This window comes from Belonocnema kinseyi, chromosome 2, assembly GCF_010883055.1.
Source record: "Belonocnema kinseyi isolate 2016_QV_RU_SX_M_011 chromosome 2, B_treatae_v1, whole genome shotgun sequence".
Taxonomy (NCBI): domain Eukaryota; kingdom Metazoa; phylum Arthropoda; class Insecta; order Hymenoptera; family Cynipidae; genus Belonocnema; species Belonocnema kinseyi.
This window is the reverse complement of record NC_046658.1, coordinates 92,419,088-92,438,289: the sequence shown is the minus strand read 5'-3', so window position 1 is coordinate 92,438,289 and position 19,202 is coordinate 92,419,088. Positions and strand designations below refer to the sequence as shown.

Genomic DNA, 19,202 nt, shown 5'->3' with positions numbered 1-19,202 from the left:
AAAAATTTCAACTAAAACTTCAATAGTTAAATTTTCAGTTTAAAAAATTATTCATCAGCCAAGATAAAAACAATTTTCAAGAAAATGGTTAAATTTTTAACCGAACTGATGAATTTTCAAACAAAAATTTGAATTTTCATCTAAAAAGATCAATTCTCAACTAAAAATTAAATAGTTAAATTGTATGTTAAAAAAATTTATTTATCAGTCAAGATAAAAAAGATTTTTCAACAAAATGGTTAAATTTTTCACCGAAGTGATAAATTTTCAACTAGAATCATAAATTTCTAACAAAAACTGTTAAATTTTTTACAAAATACATGTATTTTCATCCAAAGAAAATAAATTCTCAACCAAAAATAGAATACTTACATTTTCAGCTTAAAAAAATTAATTTTTAACAAAATAATTAAAGTTTCACCCAAAGTGATACATTTTTCATTAAAATGATGAACCGTTAAACAAAAAATCAATTTTTTACAAATTAGTTCTACTTTTAACGAAGCAGTTGAATTTTTAAACAAAAACATTAACCTGCAAAAAATATAAATTCTATAAAAAAAGGATTTTTAATCAAATTTGTGAATTTTCAACGAAATAGTTGAATTTTAAATTAAAAAGACAAATTTTAATCCAAATTGTTGAATTTTGAACAATAAACGATCAATTTTTAAAAAAAGTGGACATTAAGTGAAATTCAAGGATTTCAGGGAATTCAAAGATTTCAGCGAATTTAGTGAATTCAAAGAATTTCAAGAATGCTGAACTTTAAAAGAATTCAGACTAATCAGGATTTCTGAAATTTCAGGAAATTCAAGGAATTTAGAGAATTTAAAGAATTTAGAGAATTCAAGGAAATCAGAGAATTTCAGGGATTTCAGAGAATTTTACATTTTTTAGAGCATCTAGGGAATTTAAGGAATTCGCCAAACTGAAGGAATTGAAGGATTTTAGTGAATTCAAAGAATTTTAGGAATCTGAATTCCTAAATTTCTTTGAATTCTCTATGATCAGGGTCGTCACAAGGATTTCCGAAAAGTAAAGGAATTCAGAGGATTTCGAATATTTAAGGAATTCAAGAATTTTAGAGAATTCAGCGAATTCAAAGAATTTAAGGAATGCAAAACATTAAAAGAATTCATCAAGTTCAGAATATTCAAGGACTTTAGAGAATTCAAGAAATTCATAAATTTAGAGAATCTGGCAAATTTTCATTGCCCTAAATATAAAACTCTTAATTTTGGAAAAAGAAATTAATTTTTATATTTTTTATATATAAGAAACTAAAAAGGTTTAATATTATGTTATTTATCAGGTTTTGTATGGAAATTATTATCTGCGAATTTATGGGACTTTGAAGATTTCAAACGATTTCAAACAATTTCAAGGCAATAAAAGACAATGACAATAATATAAAATGTTCCCATTGCAATCTGAAGAAAAAAAATCTTTTACCTTTTTTTTCTCCCCTAAAAAAGAAAAAAAAATCATTTTCTCTTTGGACAAAAATGAAACAGAGGAAAGAAACATGAGAAGGCAACCAAACAAATTCCCTTCCTTCTCCTTTTTATTTCTTTCGTCTTTTTTATTTTTATTATTATCAAATCACAATAAAAAATATTTCTAAAAAATAATCACTGTTCCTGCAGGCTATAAATTTTATTTTATTGTGATTTTTTTGCCTTAATAAGGGTGCTGTATCAGTGTCGAAACGTTGGTGAATTATTTTTTACAAATGTTTTTTTATTGTGATTTGATAATCAAAAACAAAAAAAAAAGACGAAAGAATTTTTCTTTTCTCTTTTTATTTTTGTCCAAAGGGAAAATGAATTTTTCTCTTTTCTTTTTTAGGGGGGAAAAGAAGGAAAAGGATATTTTTTTTCATATTGCAATGGGAACATTTTATGCTGGTTGTCTAAATTTGTTCGTTAGATTCTTGATTTTATTTTCAGGAATTCATCAAATATGTACGATATCCATGGAATTCAAAAGATTTCAAGGATTTTTCACCTAGTTTAAATAATTTGAAGGGATTCACAATTTTTTATGAAAGGACAAAATAGGTTTAATTGAGCATATTAAAAAAAAATAATTAGGAAAAGGAAGCCCTTCTAAAAAAAGTCTTACTAATGGACGCTCCCTAATCAAAATTTGAATTAGTATACAAAATCCGACTTGTAAATAGATTACCTGTATTCCTGAAATATGCCCCCTGCTCCATAATTCAGCAGAAGGTTTCGGAATTTCCTTCGAAGGACCAATTTTTGCGACTTCTAGTAAAAGTTCTCCGGTCTCAGATGAATTTAAAGACAAGGTACTTTGTTTCAAAGTAGAACTATTTGATACTTCAGAAATATCGTTAAAATCAAAATCGTCGAACATATCGGTTTCCGCAAATAAGGACTCGCTGCCACTACTAAAAATTAAATCTTTTGGCTTCAACATCTGATTTTCTTTCTCTCTAATTTCCTGAGACTGAAAATCATCTCCGAGATCGACGACTGGCAACTGAGAGAGGGTTTCTGTTTCAGGCGAAGGTTTCATTCGATTTGGAGGAAAATGAACATTAGACTCATCCGAATCTCCTTTTGATTTATTTACTCTGCAGAAAAATATATTATCTTAATATTAGTACATTTTTATACCATTTCCCTAAAAAGTATGTCATTTTCCCTGGCAGATCTAAATTTTTCTTTTATCAGAGTGGCCGTTTTAATCAGAGAAAAAATTCACGGTCATTTCTCGGGGGTTTCCCGGTTCGCAAACATTTTTCACGGTCAATGAAATTTGAAAAAACAAACTTTATTCTAAATATTTTTCCATTTAGAGTAGTAAACAATAAACGACAAATTAAAACATTTAAAGTGGAACCTTTGAATACCAAACTTTTAAAATCGAAGTTTAAAAGATTTTCTATTCAAAAATTGTATATTCGAATTTTCAAAAATTTACACGTACCAAATGGAAGTTAGTAACACTTTTCAATTAAACAATGTTAAATGAAATTCAAATAAACTGCAAAATTTATAACTTTTATAAATTATAGAGTTCAAATATATTAAGTTACAAAAATATAAATCCCCGTTAACATTTTCAATACTTTAAATTAAAGTATCAAGTTTAAAAATTGTTTTTAAAAATATTTAGAAATCTAGAAGTGTTTTTAAATTTGACCAAATTCAAAATAATCTTTGAATTTTTTTTCTGGACTTTTAAATATATTTTTAAATAAATTGAATTTTCTCTTTAACTTTTAGAAAATCCTGCAAATTAAAAAAAAATCCTTAAAATTTGAATTTATAAATAATATAATAATTTAATTTAATTGTAAAATTTGTAAAAGAATGAGAGTAATTTTAAGAGATATTTAGAAGTTTATAAAAGATTCGAATTAAATTTAGAACGTGAAACAATTTCAAATACTTACAGCCGAATTTAAAACAAAATGTAGATTTTTTTAGATTTCAAACAAAAAAATTAGAATTTTTTAAAGAATTGTGAAAGACTTTAAAAGAACAAAAAAATTTCTTTCCCGGTCTGACATTTATAAAAACCACAATTTAACAAATTATTTAAAATTTCTAAAGTTTCTAAATTTACTTTCGTACACTCTTAGTGACAAGAGTTAAACTGAATTTTATAAGGGGCTATCCACAAATTACATAAGACATACGTAAAATACATGAATTTTCCACCCAATAGTTGCGTTTAAAATTCAAAAAGATTCATTTTGAGCCAAAAATGTAAGAATTATATATTTAATTTAAAAAAAAATTAATTTTAAACCAAAAAAAGTGTAATAGGTGATATTTCCACCAAGAAATATTTTAATTTTCAAATAAAAATGATTTTTGAGTCAATAGAGAAAAGAAATCTCATCCAAAATGTTGAGTTTTTAAGTCAAAAAGACGAATTTCCTACGAAACAGTTGAGTTCAAAACTCGAAATATGAATTTTTAACAAATAAGTTTAATTTTTAAACAAAAATCTGAATTTTATACAAAAATCATGGAATTTTTAACTCCAAACAAGATGATTTAAAAAAACATGTATTTTTAACTAAAAAATAAAAAATAAACATGTTCAACAAACAAAAAATAGTACCTTTTTGACCAAAGAAATAAATTTTAAACTAAAATGATGAATCTTCGATAAAAAAATTAGTTTTTAAACAAATATTTGAATTTTCAAAATAAAATATGAATTTTCAACCAAAAGATTAAATTTGTATCGAAAAAGATTCATTTTCAACCAAGAATAGGATAAAATGTTAGAAAAATAAATTTTCAAGAAATTAATGATTAAACAAACAAAAAAAAGAATAGTTAAATTTTCAGTAAAAAAATTGACCTTAAACCAAATAAAATAAATTTTGAAGGAAATGGTTTAATTTTCGACAAAAAAGATGTATTTTCAACAAAGAAGATTAAACATCTGTCAAAAAAGATCAATTTTCACAAAAGCTGGAATAGTTCAATTTTCAATCAAAGAAGTTAATTTTGAACTTCAACAACACCTTCAACAACAACAAAAATGCGTAATAAATAATTGAATTTTTAACTCAAAAGACTTATTTTCTACCAAAGTAGACAAATTTTCAACAAAATACATAAATTTTAAACGAAAAAATATATATTTAAAACAAAAAATAGAATACTTAAATTTGTCGTCAGAAAAATATTTAAAAAAAAACGAATTTTCAACCAAACAGATGAATTTTCAATCCGGGAGATTTTTTGTTTAAATAAATTTTTAACAAGTAAGTTAATTCGTTTCGACCAAAAAGATGAATTTTCAAGAAAATAGTTGAACTTTCAACTAAAACCGATAAATTTTCAATTTAGAATCGAATATTTACATTTTCAGTAAAAACGTTAATTTTCAAACAAATAAAATAAATTTTCAACCAAAAAGATAAATTTTCAATCAAGGAGACCAATTTTTTTTACAAAAAATAGATAAATTTTCAACAAAGAATTGAATGCTTTTCTACCAAATATGAATTTTCAACAAAATAGTTGAATTTTCCTCTGAAACCGATACATTTTTGACTTAAAATAGAATTTTCAAATTTTCTGTGAAAAAAGTAATTTTCACGCAAATAAAATAATTTTTCAACAAAATTATCAAATTTTCAAACAGATACATTTTCTATCAAGGAGATTAATATTAAAAAACGATACATTTTCAGCAAACAAATGAATTCTTTTTACCAAAAATACCAAATTTCACCTAAAGCTGATACATTTTCAACGTAAAATAGAATATTTAAATTTTCAGTACAAAAATAAATTTTAAAACGAATGAAATCAATTTTTCAAATAAACTATCATATTTTACAATAAATTAAATAAATTTTTCAAACAAATTATTATATTTTTAACCAAATAGATGAATTTTCAATCAAAGAGATTAATTTTTTTACAAAAAAAGATCAATTTTTCAACAAGGAAATTAATTCTTTTCTACCAAAGTTACGAATTTTCATCTAAAACCGGCAAATTTTCAAATTCAAATAGAATACTTAAATTTTCGAGAAAAATGGAATAGTTAAATTATTAGTTGAAGAAATAATTTTCAGTTTTTAAAAAATAATTTTTATTTAAAAAAAATACATTTTCAACTAAGATGGTTAATTTTCTACTAAAGAAGTTTAATTTTCAACCAAAGAAATTAATTTTCATCTAAAAAGATGAATGAGTCACCCAGAAGATTAACTTTCTATAACAAAAGACAAATTTGGAAAAAATACAGGAATTTTCTACAAAATAGTTGATTTTAAAGTGAAGACGACAAATTTTCAACCAAACATAGAATGGATAAATTCGCAGTGTCAAAAAATTAAATATTCCTGAAATCAAAATAGTTTTCGACAAAACACTTAAATAATTAATAAAACTAAAACAGGTTTCTCAATTAAAATGATGAATCGATGAAAAAATTATTTAGCAAAGTAGTTCCAATCAAGGAGATTCATTTTTTGAAAAAAAAGATCAATTTTCAGCAAAAAAATGAATTTTTTTTTAGCAAAAATACGAAATCTCACCTAAAATCGATAAATTTTCAACTTGAAACAGAATATTTAGATTTTCAGCAAAAAAAAAAATAATAATTTTAAAACAAATTAAATACATTTTTCAAATAAGATATCATATTTTGAACCAAATGGATGAATTTTGAACAAGAAGATTAATTTTTTTACAAAAAAATATCAATTTTTCAACAAAGAAATGAATTCTTTTTACTAAAAAGACGGGGTTTTACGTAAAACCGATACATTTTCAACTTAAAACAGAATATTAACATTTTCAATAAAAAAAATAATTTCAAAACAAATTAAATACATTTTTCAAATAAATGATCATATTTTGAACAAATGAATGAGTTTTCAATTAAAAACATTAATTTTTTTACAAAAAAAAATCAATTTTTCAACAAAGAAATTAATTATTTTCTACCAAAATTAACCGGCAAATTTTCAACTTCAAATAGAATACTTAAATTTTCGACAAAAATGGAATAGTTAAATTATAAGTTGAAAAAATAATTTTCAATTTTAAAAACTAATTTTTATTAAAAAAAATACATTTTTCAACGAAAATGATAAATGTTCAACTAAGAAGGTTAATTTTCTACAAAAGAAGTTTAATTTTCAACCAAAGAAATTAATTGTCAACTAAAAAGATGAATGAGTCACCAAGAAGATTAATTTTCTATAACAAATGAAAAAAAAGGTTTCTCAACTAAAATGATGAATCTATGAAAAACTTGTTTAACAAAGTTGTTACAATCAAGGAGATTAATTTGTTGAGAAAAGATAAGTTTTCAGCAAAGAAATGAATTCTTTTTACCAGAAAGACGAATTTTCACTTAAAACTGACAAATTTTCAACTTAAAATAAAATATTTAATTTTTCAGTAAAAAATTAATTTTCAAACAAATTAAATACATTTTTCAAATAAATTATCATATTTTGAACCAAATGGATGAATTTTCAATCAGAAACATTAATTTTTTTACAAAAAAAGATCAATTTTTCAACAAAGAAATTAATTCTTTTCTACCAAAATTACGAATTGTCATATAAAACCGACAAATTTTAAACTTAAAATAGAATACTGGAATTTGTCGATAAAAATAGAATTGTTAGATTATTAGATGAAAGAATAATTTTCAATTTTTAAAAAATAATTTTTAGTTAAAGAAATAGTTTTTCAAGAAAAGGGATAAATTTTCAACTAAGAAGATTAATTTTCTACTAAAAAAGTTTAATTGTCAACCAAAGAAATTAATTTTCAACTAAAAAGATGAATGAGTCACCAAGAAGATTAATTTTCTATGACAAAGACAAATTTTCAAAAAATACAGGAATTTTCCTAAAATAAAAATAGTTTCTTTAACAAAATACTTAAATATTAAATAAAACAAAAAAAGGTTTCTCAACTAAAACGATGAATTTTCAACCAAACAGTTGTAACTTTTAACCAAGAAATTTGGAATTTCTATAATCAAAACAGATGAATTTTCAACAAAAACAATGGACTTTTTACGAAAATTGTTAAATTTTCAATCAAATAATAAAATTAATTTGAACTTCAGTTTATCAAAAATTTCCTGACGTTTTTTTTTTGGAAATCACTGACTAAACTCTGGTTAAATTGAAAAAGAATTATAATATTTACGTTTTCGATGGAACTTTCTCCTTCTTTATATTATAAAAATTCATCTCCTCTTCGCTGGTTGAATCTGATTCACTCAAAACTGGTCCTCTCACATCTGCAACGATAGGCATTTCAAACGATTCCCGTTTCGGAATTCGGTATTCTCCTAAATATAAAAAAAAAGATCCTTTTGAATCTTGAATTTTATTTTATTTGGGCAAAGCTAAATTAAAATTTTGAATTTAGATTATACTCACGGTCAAAATCTCCATTAATTTTAGCTTGTGGAGCGTCAACAATAATCTCAACAGGTGATTTTCTATTGTGATCAACTTTGCGTTTTTTACAAGCAGGCCATTCCTTTTCAGTTTCGTTGATATTATCACTTTCGTTGATATAATCACTTTCGTCACATTTGCTATTATCATTCGAATCGAGGTTTTTATTTTGATTATCGTTCTTCTCCTCACGAGATTCTTCTAATTCATAAAAATACAACAAGATTTTGTCTACAAATTCTATTATTTCTTTCTGAAAATACAGATCAAGATTGAAAATTATTTTTCAAAGTTTTTAAACTTTTTATGATTTAAGAAAATTTTTTTAATACAACCTCGTGTTTCAAAAACCCTTTGGTCTTATTCGGCTCTAAATTAATATCCAGATTTGCTGGGTCGACATTTATGTTCAGCAAAAACAAGCATTTCTTCCCAGATGGCGTTCCTTTCGTAAAGTATTCCTGTATTCTCTTGTTTAAAAGCTTTAACGAAAAAAAATAAGAAATTTATAATTTTGATTCAATTACTTGACTTTAACTTTATATAATTTAGAATAAATTGCACCTTTTCTAATTCTTTGTGGGTCAGCATTCTACTATTAACAAATATGTATTGATGTCCTGGTCGAAAAATCAACGATTCGTCTTTAAGAACTTTTTTTGGCAACAACAATTGTATTTTTCCCTGTTAAAAAACGTTAAAAAATAAAATAAAGTGTTAAAACAATTTTAAACAGGGCGTCTACTTAAATTCTGGGTACAATGGTTCAATTTTTAGTTTCAAAAATTGATTTTCTGCCAAAAGATAAAATAAATTTTCAACGAAAGTTAAGCACTTTTGAATAAAAATTATGAATCTTTAACTGGAATAGATGAATTTTAAGCCAAAATATTAATTTTTAACAAGAGTTTAACTTTCAACCAACAGGTTTTATTTTCAAACAAAAAAATTAATTTTTAACTAAAAAGATTAATTTTCAAACAAGAAGATTATTATTATACCAAAGAAGACTAGTCTTCACCAAAATATATGAATTTTCAACAAAGTAGTTGAATTTTCAACTTAAAAATACAAATTTTCTACCGAATAATTGAATTTTGGACTGCAAAATATAAGTTTTTCATAAAAAATTAAATGGCTAAATTTTCATCACAAAAATTAATTTTCTACAAAAAAAAAACAACAAATTTTCAACGAAAGTTATAAATTTTCAAATTAAATGATGAATCTTCAACTGGAATAGATGAATTTTAAACCAAAAAGATGAATTTTCAACAACAAAAAAGACCAATTTTCAACCGAATAGTTAAATTTTATACTGAAAATGTCAGTTAAAAAAATGAAATGGTTAAATTTTCAGCTTAAAAAATTAATGTTCTACCGAAACAAAAAAAAAAACAAATTTTCAATGAAAGTTATAAATTTTCAAATCAAATGTTGAATGTTCAACTGGAACAGATACTCGAATCTTCAACTGAAAAGATTAATTTTCAAACAAGAAGAATAACATTATGCCAAAAAATACGATTTTTAAAACAAAACATACTAATTTTCAACAAAATAGTTGAATTTTCAACTAAAAAAGATAAATTTTCAACAAAAAGCTGTTTAGTTGAATTTTCAGTTAAAAATATAATCTTATAATTAAACTGATGCATTTTTAACTAAAATGATGAATCTTCAACTAGAATAGTTAAATTTTAAGCCGAAAAGATAAATTTTCAACTACAAAGATTAATTTTTAACTGGAGTATTGGAATATTCTACCAAAAAATTTGAGACTAGTTTAATTTTTAACTAAAAAGGATAAATTTTCAACCAAAAATTGATTACGTGAATTTTCAGTTCAAAATATAATTTTACAACAAAACTGATAAATTTTTAACTAAAATGATAAATTCTCTAACTAGAATAGTTCAATTTTAAACCGAAAAGATTAATTTTTAACTAAAAAGATTAATTTTTAACTGAAGTCTTGGAATTTTCAACCAAAAAGGTTAATTTTCAAAATGGTTGAATTTTGAACTAAAAAGGATTAATTTTCAACAAAAAATGGAATAGTTAAATTATCAGATAAAAAAAAAATTTTTGATCCAAACTGATTCATTTTCAACTAAAATTATAAATCTTTAACGGTAATAGTTCAAGTTTAAACCAAAAAATAATAAATTCTCAACTAAAATGATGGAATATTCTATTGAAATAGTTACATTTTTAGCTTAAACAAATTTTTAACAAAAATAAAAAATAAATTTCAAAAAAATAGTTACATTTTAAAACAAAGTGATGAATTTACAAATAAAATGATGAATTTCAAACTACAATAATAGAATTTTCAACCCAAAAAGGTAATTTTCAACCAAGAAGATTAATTTCTACCAAAATGATGAATTTTCGACTAACAAAGATAACTTTTTAACCAAAAATTGAATAGTTAAAGAATTAATGCTCTACCAAAGAGATGCATTTTTAACTAAAACAATCGAATATTCAACTGGAAGTTACATTTTTAGTTTAGGAAAAATTTATATCACAATTAATAATATACACACTCTCGAAAAAATTCCCTGGCATTAAAAAAAATTCAATTTGAAGTAATACAAACTGAGCTCCAAATTAAAGCATTTATAGTAGAACTTTTGAATTTTAAACTTTTTAAATGGAAGTTTAAAAGTTGTATAATTCAAAAATGTTGTAATCAAATTTTCAATAATTTACACGCATAAAATGGAAGCTACTAACACTTTTGAACTGAAAAATTGTAAATTAAACTGTCAAATTAAAATTTTTTAAATTTATAAATTGTAGAGTTCTAAGATTCAGATTCAGTTCCAAAAATATAAATTCGCGTCGTAATATTCAATACTCTAAATTGAAGAAATATCTATAAATTAAAAAAAATAATAATTTAAAGCAATTTTAAACCGAAAACATTAAAAATTAAACGATTACATTTTTTTAAACTGAACACGTCTTAAATTACAAGATAAATTACTTTTTTTAAGTATAAAAATCCTTAAAATGCTTCAAAACTTTATTTCAAATTCTTGAAAAATTATGTTGTTTTACACTTTTTAAAATTTTATATTTTTGAAACTTTTTCAGAACTTCTTAACATCTTTTAAAACGATTCTTATTTTTTCTAAAATTTTGTAAAACGTCCTGCTAAATTAAAAAAATGTCCTTAGAATCTTCTATATTCATTTTTGATAATTTTGTAAATCTTTCTAAATCTTTGAAATATTCTCTTGAAATTAATTTTTCAATATAAAAAATAAAAATATATTTTTTTTAAATCTGCTAAAATCTATATTTTGTTTTAAATTATACTATGGGATATTTGCACCGAAATTTCAATTATTTGAAATCCAGGGTGGCCGTTTTAATCGACGAAATAAATTCCCGGTCATTTCCCGGTTCGCAAACATTTTTCACGGTCAATGGAATTAAAAAAATGGAACACAATTTTCCACTTGAAGTAATAAAAACTGAACTGTAAATGAAAGCACTCAAAATGGAACTGTTAAATTTGGAACTTTTAAAATTGAAATTTAAAAGAGTTTAATTAAAAAATTTTGTATTCTAATGCTCAATAATTTATGCGTATAAAATTGAAGGTACTAACATTTTAACTGAACACTTTTTAAATTAGAAATTTAATAATTTTCTTTTTAAATAATTTAAGCATCCTCGGAAAGCTTCAAAATGTTATTTCAAAATCTTGAGAAATCTAGAAGCTGTTTTAAATTTGTTTTAAATTTAAAATAATTTTGGAGAGTTTTTCAGAACTTGTAAATATTTGTCAAAATTAATTGAATTTTTTCTACAATTTTCAGAAAATCCTGCAAATTTTAGAAAATTTCTTTAAAATTTGGATGTATAAATAACAATTGAACATTTATTATTTTTAGTCGAAATTTGGGTAATTTTAAGAGATATGTAGAAGTTTTGAAAAGATTCAAACTTAATGTAAAACTTGAGATGATATAAAACAAAATGTAGATTTTTGCAGATTTCAAGCAAAAATTAGATTCTTTTCAAAAATTGTGAAAGGCTTCAAAAGAATAAAAACCTTTTCTTAAGATTCCTAGGAAAATTAAAAATAACTTTTCATTTTGAAAAATGATTTTAAGAGAATATTTAAAAATATTTTCAAAGATTTAAACAAAATTTTCAAAAAAGATTCTAGAAGATTTGAAGAAAACTTTCTAAAATTTGCATGATAATTTTTTCTCTTTTTAAAACTCCTAAATAACTCTTAAAATTACTCAAATTTTTTCTACAAATGTTCATTTTATAAATAATACATCAAAATTTGAAAATTTCGTTGAGAAATTAAACATTTTTCAAATACAACAATTAAAATTATAACGTTCAAGGTTTAAAGGCTTTTCGAAATTTTAACGATTCCAGGCTTTCTATGTCAAACAATTCAGTTAAAGATTCTTTAATATTAAATATTTGGTTTCAATTTACTTGCCTTAAATAAAAATTCAAATATTGCTAAGTATTCAATAAATAATCTTTTTTTTTGTAATTAAAAATTTCAAATTGAATGGGTTAAAAATTGAATATTTCAAACTGAAAGAATATTTTCAATTAAAAAAAAATCATTTAATTAGGAATATATTATTATGAAGTTATTTTTAAGTTGAAAATAGTTTATAAACTATCAGTCACACGTTTACATTTGTTAAATTAAGACTTTCAAATTGAAACCGTTTAAGTTTTATCGTTAAAATCTGAAAATTCTTAAATTTTGAACTGATTTAAAATCGTTTTGTCAAATCGTTTTTGTTCACTTTTTATTACTCAAAGTACAGATAAAAATAAAAAAATGTATTTATTTATTAAATGAAAATGTTTTTATCCAAAATTTTCAACATCAAAGGCTTTTATTTTTTATTTGTTCAAGTCTTTAAGAAATCATTTAAAAATTCTTTAAATTAAAAATGTAAGCTTAGAAACAAAAATTTTTAATGGAAAATTTTTAAAGTAAAAAAAGTTTGAATTAGGCATTGTAATCTAAATAATAGCATAATTGAAAAACATAACAATTCAACTGATTATTTTAAAATGTTGAAATCGAACATGGACAGATTTTTTTTCTACAAATTTGTAAAATTCCCGTTAAAAAAAACCACTGTAATTTCCCGGTATCAAAAAATTCCCGGTTTCCCGGTCCAGCGGCCACCCTGGAAATAATTTCAAGTTTTTAATTAATTTTGAATCTTTTCAAAACTTCTAAATATCTCTTTAACATTCTTGAATTTTTTCTAATAACAATAGGTATTCAATTGTTATTAATAAATAAAAATTCATGAATTTGAATTACAAATTAAAATTTGTTGAATAGAACAATTAAAATTGTAACATTCAAAGTTTTTTTTGTTTGTTTATTTTTTAATATTTGATTTATAATTACTGATTTTAAATAGTCAGATATTTTGAAATATTAAGTAATAATTTGTATTGTTGATTAAAAAAATGCCAACCGAATGGTTTGAAAATTGAATATTTTAGTTTCAACAAACATTTAAAATTCAATAAAGCCTTTAATTTTTAAATTTTGAACTGATTACGAATCGTCTTGTAAAATCAATCATTTTCCAATTTTTTATTTTTAAAGTACAGTTCAATTTTAAAATTATTAATTAATTTATATTCGCAGTTGATCAGCAAAAAACATTTTCATCCAAAATCTTTGATTTCAAACGCTTTTAATTTTTAATTGATCAACTCCTTTAAACTGTATTTTAAAAATCTTGAAATTAAAATGTACGCTCAAAAATTAAAAACTAAAAGATGAAAATTTTAAAGTGAAAATTTTTCGAATTAACCATTCTAAGCAGAATGATATTATAATTAAAAAGCATGAAAATTTAACTAATTCTTTAAAAAAAAAAGAAACAGTTGAAACCAAACTTTGACATATTTTTTTCTCTGCAAAATTGTACAATTTCCGGTCTGAATTTTCAAAGATTAGCAATAAATAAATTATCAGACCTCGGGACAGGTTTCTTCAATCATTTCTAAGATTGAAGCAAGTTCTTTTCCCAAAACATTTGTAACTGATTCCATCAGGCTATTGGCACTCGGTTTTATAAAAACCATTTGATTATTCCGCCTGTAAGTAATTCTAAGAGGGGGTTGGATAATGCCAAAACTTTTAAGGAGGCTTTCTAAATATTTTAGATCCTGTTTGGCTCGTCTCGAATTAAGCAAACCTTGTCTCCTCACTGGCATTCTTTTGAATAATCCGTTTACTTGGACGGTAGTTCCTATTAAAAATACATTTAAATTTTAAAATGAAAGCTGGAAAATTAAATTATTATTGCTTTAATTTTTGTCTTAAATATTTAAAATAATACAAACCAACTGATCTGTGACAAAATTCCGATTTTGTAATAATTCCATTGGAATCGAGAGTGTACAAAGTTGCGACCTCTTCATTTTCGGTTTTCGTAGATACTGTAACATCGGCTGCTTGACTCAATGCTTGAAGAGCTTCACCTCGAAAACCATAAGTATGAAGTGCCTCTGAAAAAAATTAATTGCAGAAATTGTTGATAAGAATTATTTATTGTGAAATATTTTTAACTCCGCGAATTTGAAACTTTATATTCTGAAAAAAATCGCAAAACTAAATTTAATTTTTTTTCTAACCCAGGTCTTCAAAACTTTTTATTTTTGAAGTGTAAGAAGCCAAAGCCATGAATGGTGCATCCTCCTTGGGAATTCCACAACCATCGTCTTTTATTTCGATTTGTGTTAAACCATCGTCATACTAAATAAAAATAATAAACAAGTTAATTAATAACAGTTACGAATAAATCAATTTAAAACAATTAATTTGATGTTAGGTAAAAAATGGATTTTTTCCTAAAAATTGAACTATTTGGTTAAAAAAATTAAATTAGTTTTATGAAAATGTGACTACTTGGTAGAAAATTAACATTTTTGTTGAAAAATCATATTTTCGGGTTAAAAATTTACCTTTTTTATTGATAATTCGTCTTTTTGACTTCCAAGTTCCACAATTTTGTTAAAAATGTATGTATTTTTTTGAATATTGATATTTTTCTTTACAAATTCAAATGTTCTATTTTAAAAATACGAATATTTTTATGAAAAATCAACTATTTGGTAGAAAATTAACTTTTGGGTAGAAAAATCATTTTGGGGTTAAAACTTAAATATTTTTTTATAGATAATTCGTCTTTTTTGCTTTAAAATCCACAATTTTTTTGAAAACTGATGTATTTGATTGACAATCCATATTTTCGTTAAAAATTCATATTTTTGCTTAAAAATTGAAATTTTTGGTGAAAAAAGGTAAATTAGTTTTATGAATATGTGAATACTTGGTAGAAAATTAACATTTTTGTTGAAAATCATATATTCGGGTTAAAAATTCACGTTTTTTACAGATAATTCGTATTTTTTCCTTTAAAATCCATAATTTCGTTGAAAACTGATGTAGTTTATTGACAATCTATATCGTTCGTTAAAAATTCATATGTTTTGTTAAAAATTGAACTATTTGGTTAAAAAAATTAAATTAGTTTTATGAAAATGTGACTACCTGGTAAAAAATTTAAATTTTTCTTGAAAAATATTATTTTCGGGTTAACAATTCACCTTTTTTTTATTGATAGTTCGTCTTTTTGACTTCCAAGTTCCACAATTTTGTTAAAAATGTATGTATTTTGTTAAATATTTATATTTTTGCTTAAAAATTCAACTATTCTATTTAAAAATTTTTAATATTTTTATGAAAAATCAACTATTTGATGAAAAATTAACTTTTTTGTTGAAAAATAATCTTGGGGTTAAAAATTCAACTTTTTTTTATAGATAATTCGTGTTTTTGGATTCAAAATTCTAAATTAATTGTTTCATAGTCAAAAATTTAACTGTAAGAAAATTGAAATATATTTCAACTTAGACCTAAGTAGTGTTTTTTCAACGATAAAACAAGTATACTTTGTTAAAATTTCATTTTTTTCCTAAGATTCAACTCTTTGGTTGAAAATGAACCTTTCTTGATGCAAATTTGTGTTTTTTTTTGAAGATTAAATTTTGTCACTAAAAATAATCTATTTCATTTATGGTTAAAAATTTATCACTTATAAGTTTTTTTTTGCTTGCATCATATTTTTTAAACAGAAAATCTCATGATTCCATTTTAATTTAAAAATATATTTTTCAGTTAAAAACTAGACTATTTGGTTTAAAATTTAAATTTCTCGATTGAAAAGTAATCCATTTCGTTGAGGATTCAATTATTGTTTTTTTTTCGATTAAAAAACTGGTTGAAATGTTGTCTTTTGGTAGGAAATTCATCTTTTATTGTAGAAAAATTGGAAACTTAATTGCTTTGTTAAAAATGCCCCTTTTTAAGTTACGTGTTCGACCATCTTCTAAAAAATTAATCTATTTTGTTTGAAACTTTAATTATTTCTCAAAAACTAAGAAATACCTCATTATATGTTTGTAAAGCTGTTAAAAGAATTTAAGGATGTCTGTAGAAAAATTTGTTTTGATAAAAAACTGAGTTTAAGAAATTGTTTCAGAAAATTATTCTTTCAAAAACTATTTCCACAAAACTGCGTCTCAGTATACATTTTTAAAAAATTATTCAAGGAGTTTTCTCTCAACACCTAAACGGGTATATAATTTTACTCTGATTTAAAAGAATATGTTTTTTCCTTAATTTGTATTTAAAGACTTAGGGAAAATGATAGATAATTCATAATTTTAAATTGAATTTAAGCATTTTTTGAAGTAAAAAATAAAAACAATCCCATATTGGAATTTCTTTTAGGTTATGTTTGGTTTTTAGAACTTGAAAACGTGGTCAAAATTGTGAGGAAAATATTGATAAAATTAGGAATTGTTAGGATTGCTGCTAAATATGTTAAAAAATGTATGAAATTTGATATAATTGTTAAATATACTGTACTTACGAGGTTAACTTCGATGTTTTTAGCATTGGCGTCAAGTGAATTTTCCACAAGTTCTTTCACAGCGAAGGAAACGGACGTTATCACTTGACTCGATTTTAAGAGTTTGACGGTATTATTATCCAGAACCGTAATTGTCATTCTGAAGCCAGTGATATTTTAATTAAACTTGTTAAATATTTTTATTACAAACGTAAACATAACTGACACAACAGAAATCAAAACATTTTTGCCGCGGTTTTTAATTTTTCGGCGAATGTCATGAAGTGTCCAATTTCGCCAACAGAGGCGCTACATATTTCATAATGTAACAAACTGAGGGTATGTTCCGATTTGAGCAGTTAAGAGTTATTTAAACTTTCAAAGTTGGCAATGCCAATGTATAAGCATAGGCTGCCGGTGCGCAATGATGCCTATGCTTATACATGGCATTGCCAGCCTTAAAACTTTAAAAAACTCTCATATACTCATATCGGAACATACCCTGAAATCCACCTTCTGCTGGCTCGTTGTCTGATTGGTGGGTTCAGTATGGATTGTGAACCATTTATACGGAACCGGGAAAATTTTTAATTTGATAAAAATAAATCATGAAACATTTAATTGCAGTAATAAAAGTCATATATGTATTTTTCAATCAAGTTAGGCTACGTCCGGATTAACAAAATGCAAAAGATGAACCTTTCGAAATCTTCCCTTTCTTCCATTAGAGAGTACGTTGCTGGGGCATTATAATGTTGATAATTTCTAACAAACTAATTAGAAGGACCTACATTCTCAGATCGCATGGAAGAACTTTGCCTGTCATTATTCGCATTTTCCGCACCTAAACCTGATTGTAAACCACTTGGTTCAGGCAATTCTATATTATTTGCATGTTCAGCATTTATTACTGATCGTGAACTATTAGATAAGGACAAATCAAGAGCACTTACTTCGGCATTGTTATCTTGTGCGCCCTGATCTTGATGATCTGGCTGCTGCTCATTATTGGCATCATACATTTTAAATAATTTAAATGGATTTAACTGGTCTCCATTTTCAAAGATAGTTTCTTTTATATATATATATATTTTTTTTAACACAAGATTTTATTTCGCTTTGAATTCTAAGACTGGATATCAAGGAATTGTAAACGCATGACATGAAATAAAATTTTAAATAATTCCAAAATAAGCAACAACCAGCTGTTAATTTACACTAAACATTATTTTTTTAAAATTAATCAACCCTTATAATGACCCATACTTGTCAAAGTTGACATTGACATTTCACACTTTACGAATCACAAAACTACTTCGGAAATGGCCATTTAAATTTTCACTCCGCGCACTGAATTTACACAAAATCTCCTCTTCTTCTTTTGATGACCCAAATTGGCTGCATAGTGCAGAACTCGACGATGACTGTAGAGTAATGGACCGCTATTCCCACGATGACCCAGAAAAGTGAACCTCTGCTCCCACGATGATCCAGGAGGTGAACCGCTGCTACCACGATGACCCAGGGAATTTGAACTGCTGCTTCGATAATGATGAATCAAACTGAATTGTATACTGGCAATTTCCTCAACAATTTAGGGAAAGTATGAGCATATTTAATTCCTTCAGTTCGCACGACTTCAATGATAAATTTAAATCTTTATATAAGAAATCTCTCACTTTTGACTGTGACACACGATTATTCCGGCTTCATATGATTGAAAGTTTATAATTAATAGTTAATAGTTTCACAGGATAATAGTTAATAGTTCTCAAAGGTTTTACGCGGCGTGAACACGAAATTTTACATGTTAAACATTTCGAATTTATTCCGGTCAATCCTATCCCGGACGAGCCCCCAATTGTAACAAACTGAAATCCACCTTCTGCTGGCTCGTTGTCTGATTGGTGGGTTCAGTATGGATTGTGAACCATTTATATGGAACCGGGAAAATTTTTAATTTGATAAAAATAAATCATGAAACATTTAATTGCAGTAATAAAAGTCATATATGTATTTTTAAATCAAGTTAGGCTACGTCCGGATTAACAAAATGCAAAAGATTTAAAGGATATTAACCCCGAGTCAGGTCGACGAGTACCTACTCTGAGGGAATCAAAAGTTTTTCTGTTCTCATTCTCTCGTTCGCTGTGTCTCGATCTTTTTAAAACTCCCTCTTCGCGCGCACTACTCTTTTTCCTTTTTCACTCACTCATGCATCTTTTCACTCTTTCACCCAATCATAGCACATCATTAACATACATAAACATGCGTCATTCCCACTCTTTTTAATGATTCACAAATCGAACCCCTCT

At 24.6% G+C, this 19,202-nt stretch overlaps 1 protein-coding gene across 2 annotated transcripts in view; it reads right to left on the bottom strand.

Moving 5' to 3' along the window:
- LOC117167215 (mismatch repair endonuclease PMS2-like) overlaps positions 1-19,202 on the bottom strand; it is a 31,402-nt gene that overhangs the window by 8,251 nt on the left and 3,949 nt on the right. The window contains exons 1-10 of one of the 2 annotated variants that reach the window (XM_033351975.1): positions 17,841-17,979; positions 16,909-17,047; positions 14,606-14,726; positions 14,315-14,479; positions 13,946-14,220; positions 8,504-8,623; positions 8,275-8,421; positions 7,919-8,192; positions 7,683-7,827; positions 2,191-2,602 (exon numbers count right to left, since the gene is read on the bottom strand). In XM_033351975.1, the coding sequence (XP_033207866.1) occupies positions 2,191-2,602; positions 7,683-7,827; positions 7,919-8,192; positions 8,275-8,421; positions 8,504-8,623; positions 13,946-14,220; positions 14,315-14,479; positions 14,606-14,726; positions 16,909-17,047; positions 17,841-17,905 (1,863 nt within the window). In that variant the 5' untranslated portion in view covers positions 17,906-17,979. Of the gene's footprint in view, positions 1-2,190; positions 2,603-7,682; positions 7,828-7,918; positions 8,193-8,274; positions 8,422-8,503; positions 8,624-13,945; positions 14,221-14,314; positions 14,480-14,605; positions 14,727-16,908; positions 17,048-17,840; positions 17,980-19,202 lie in introns of those variants that run through there. The other variant, XM_033351976.1, reaches the window with a different exon arrangement.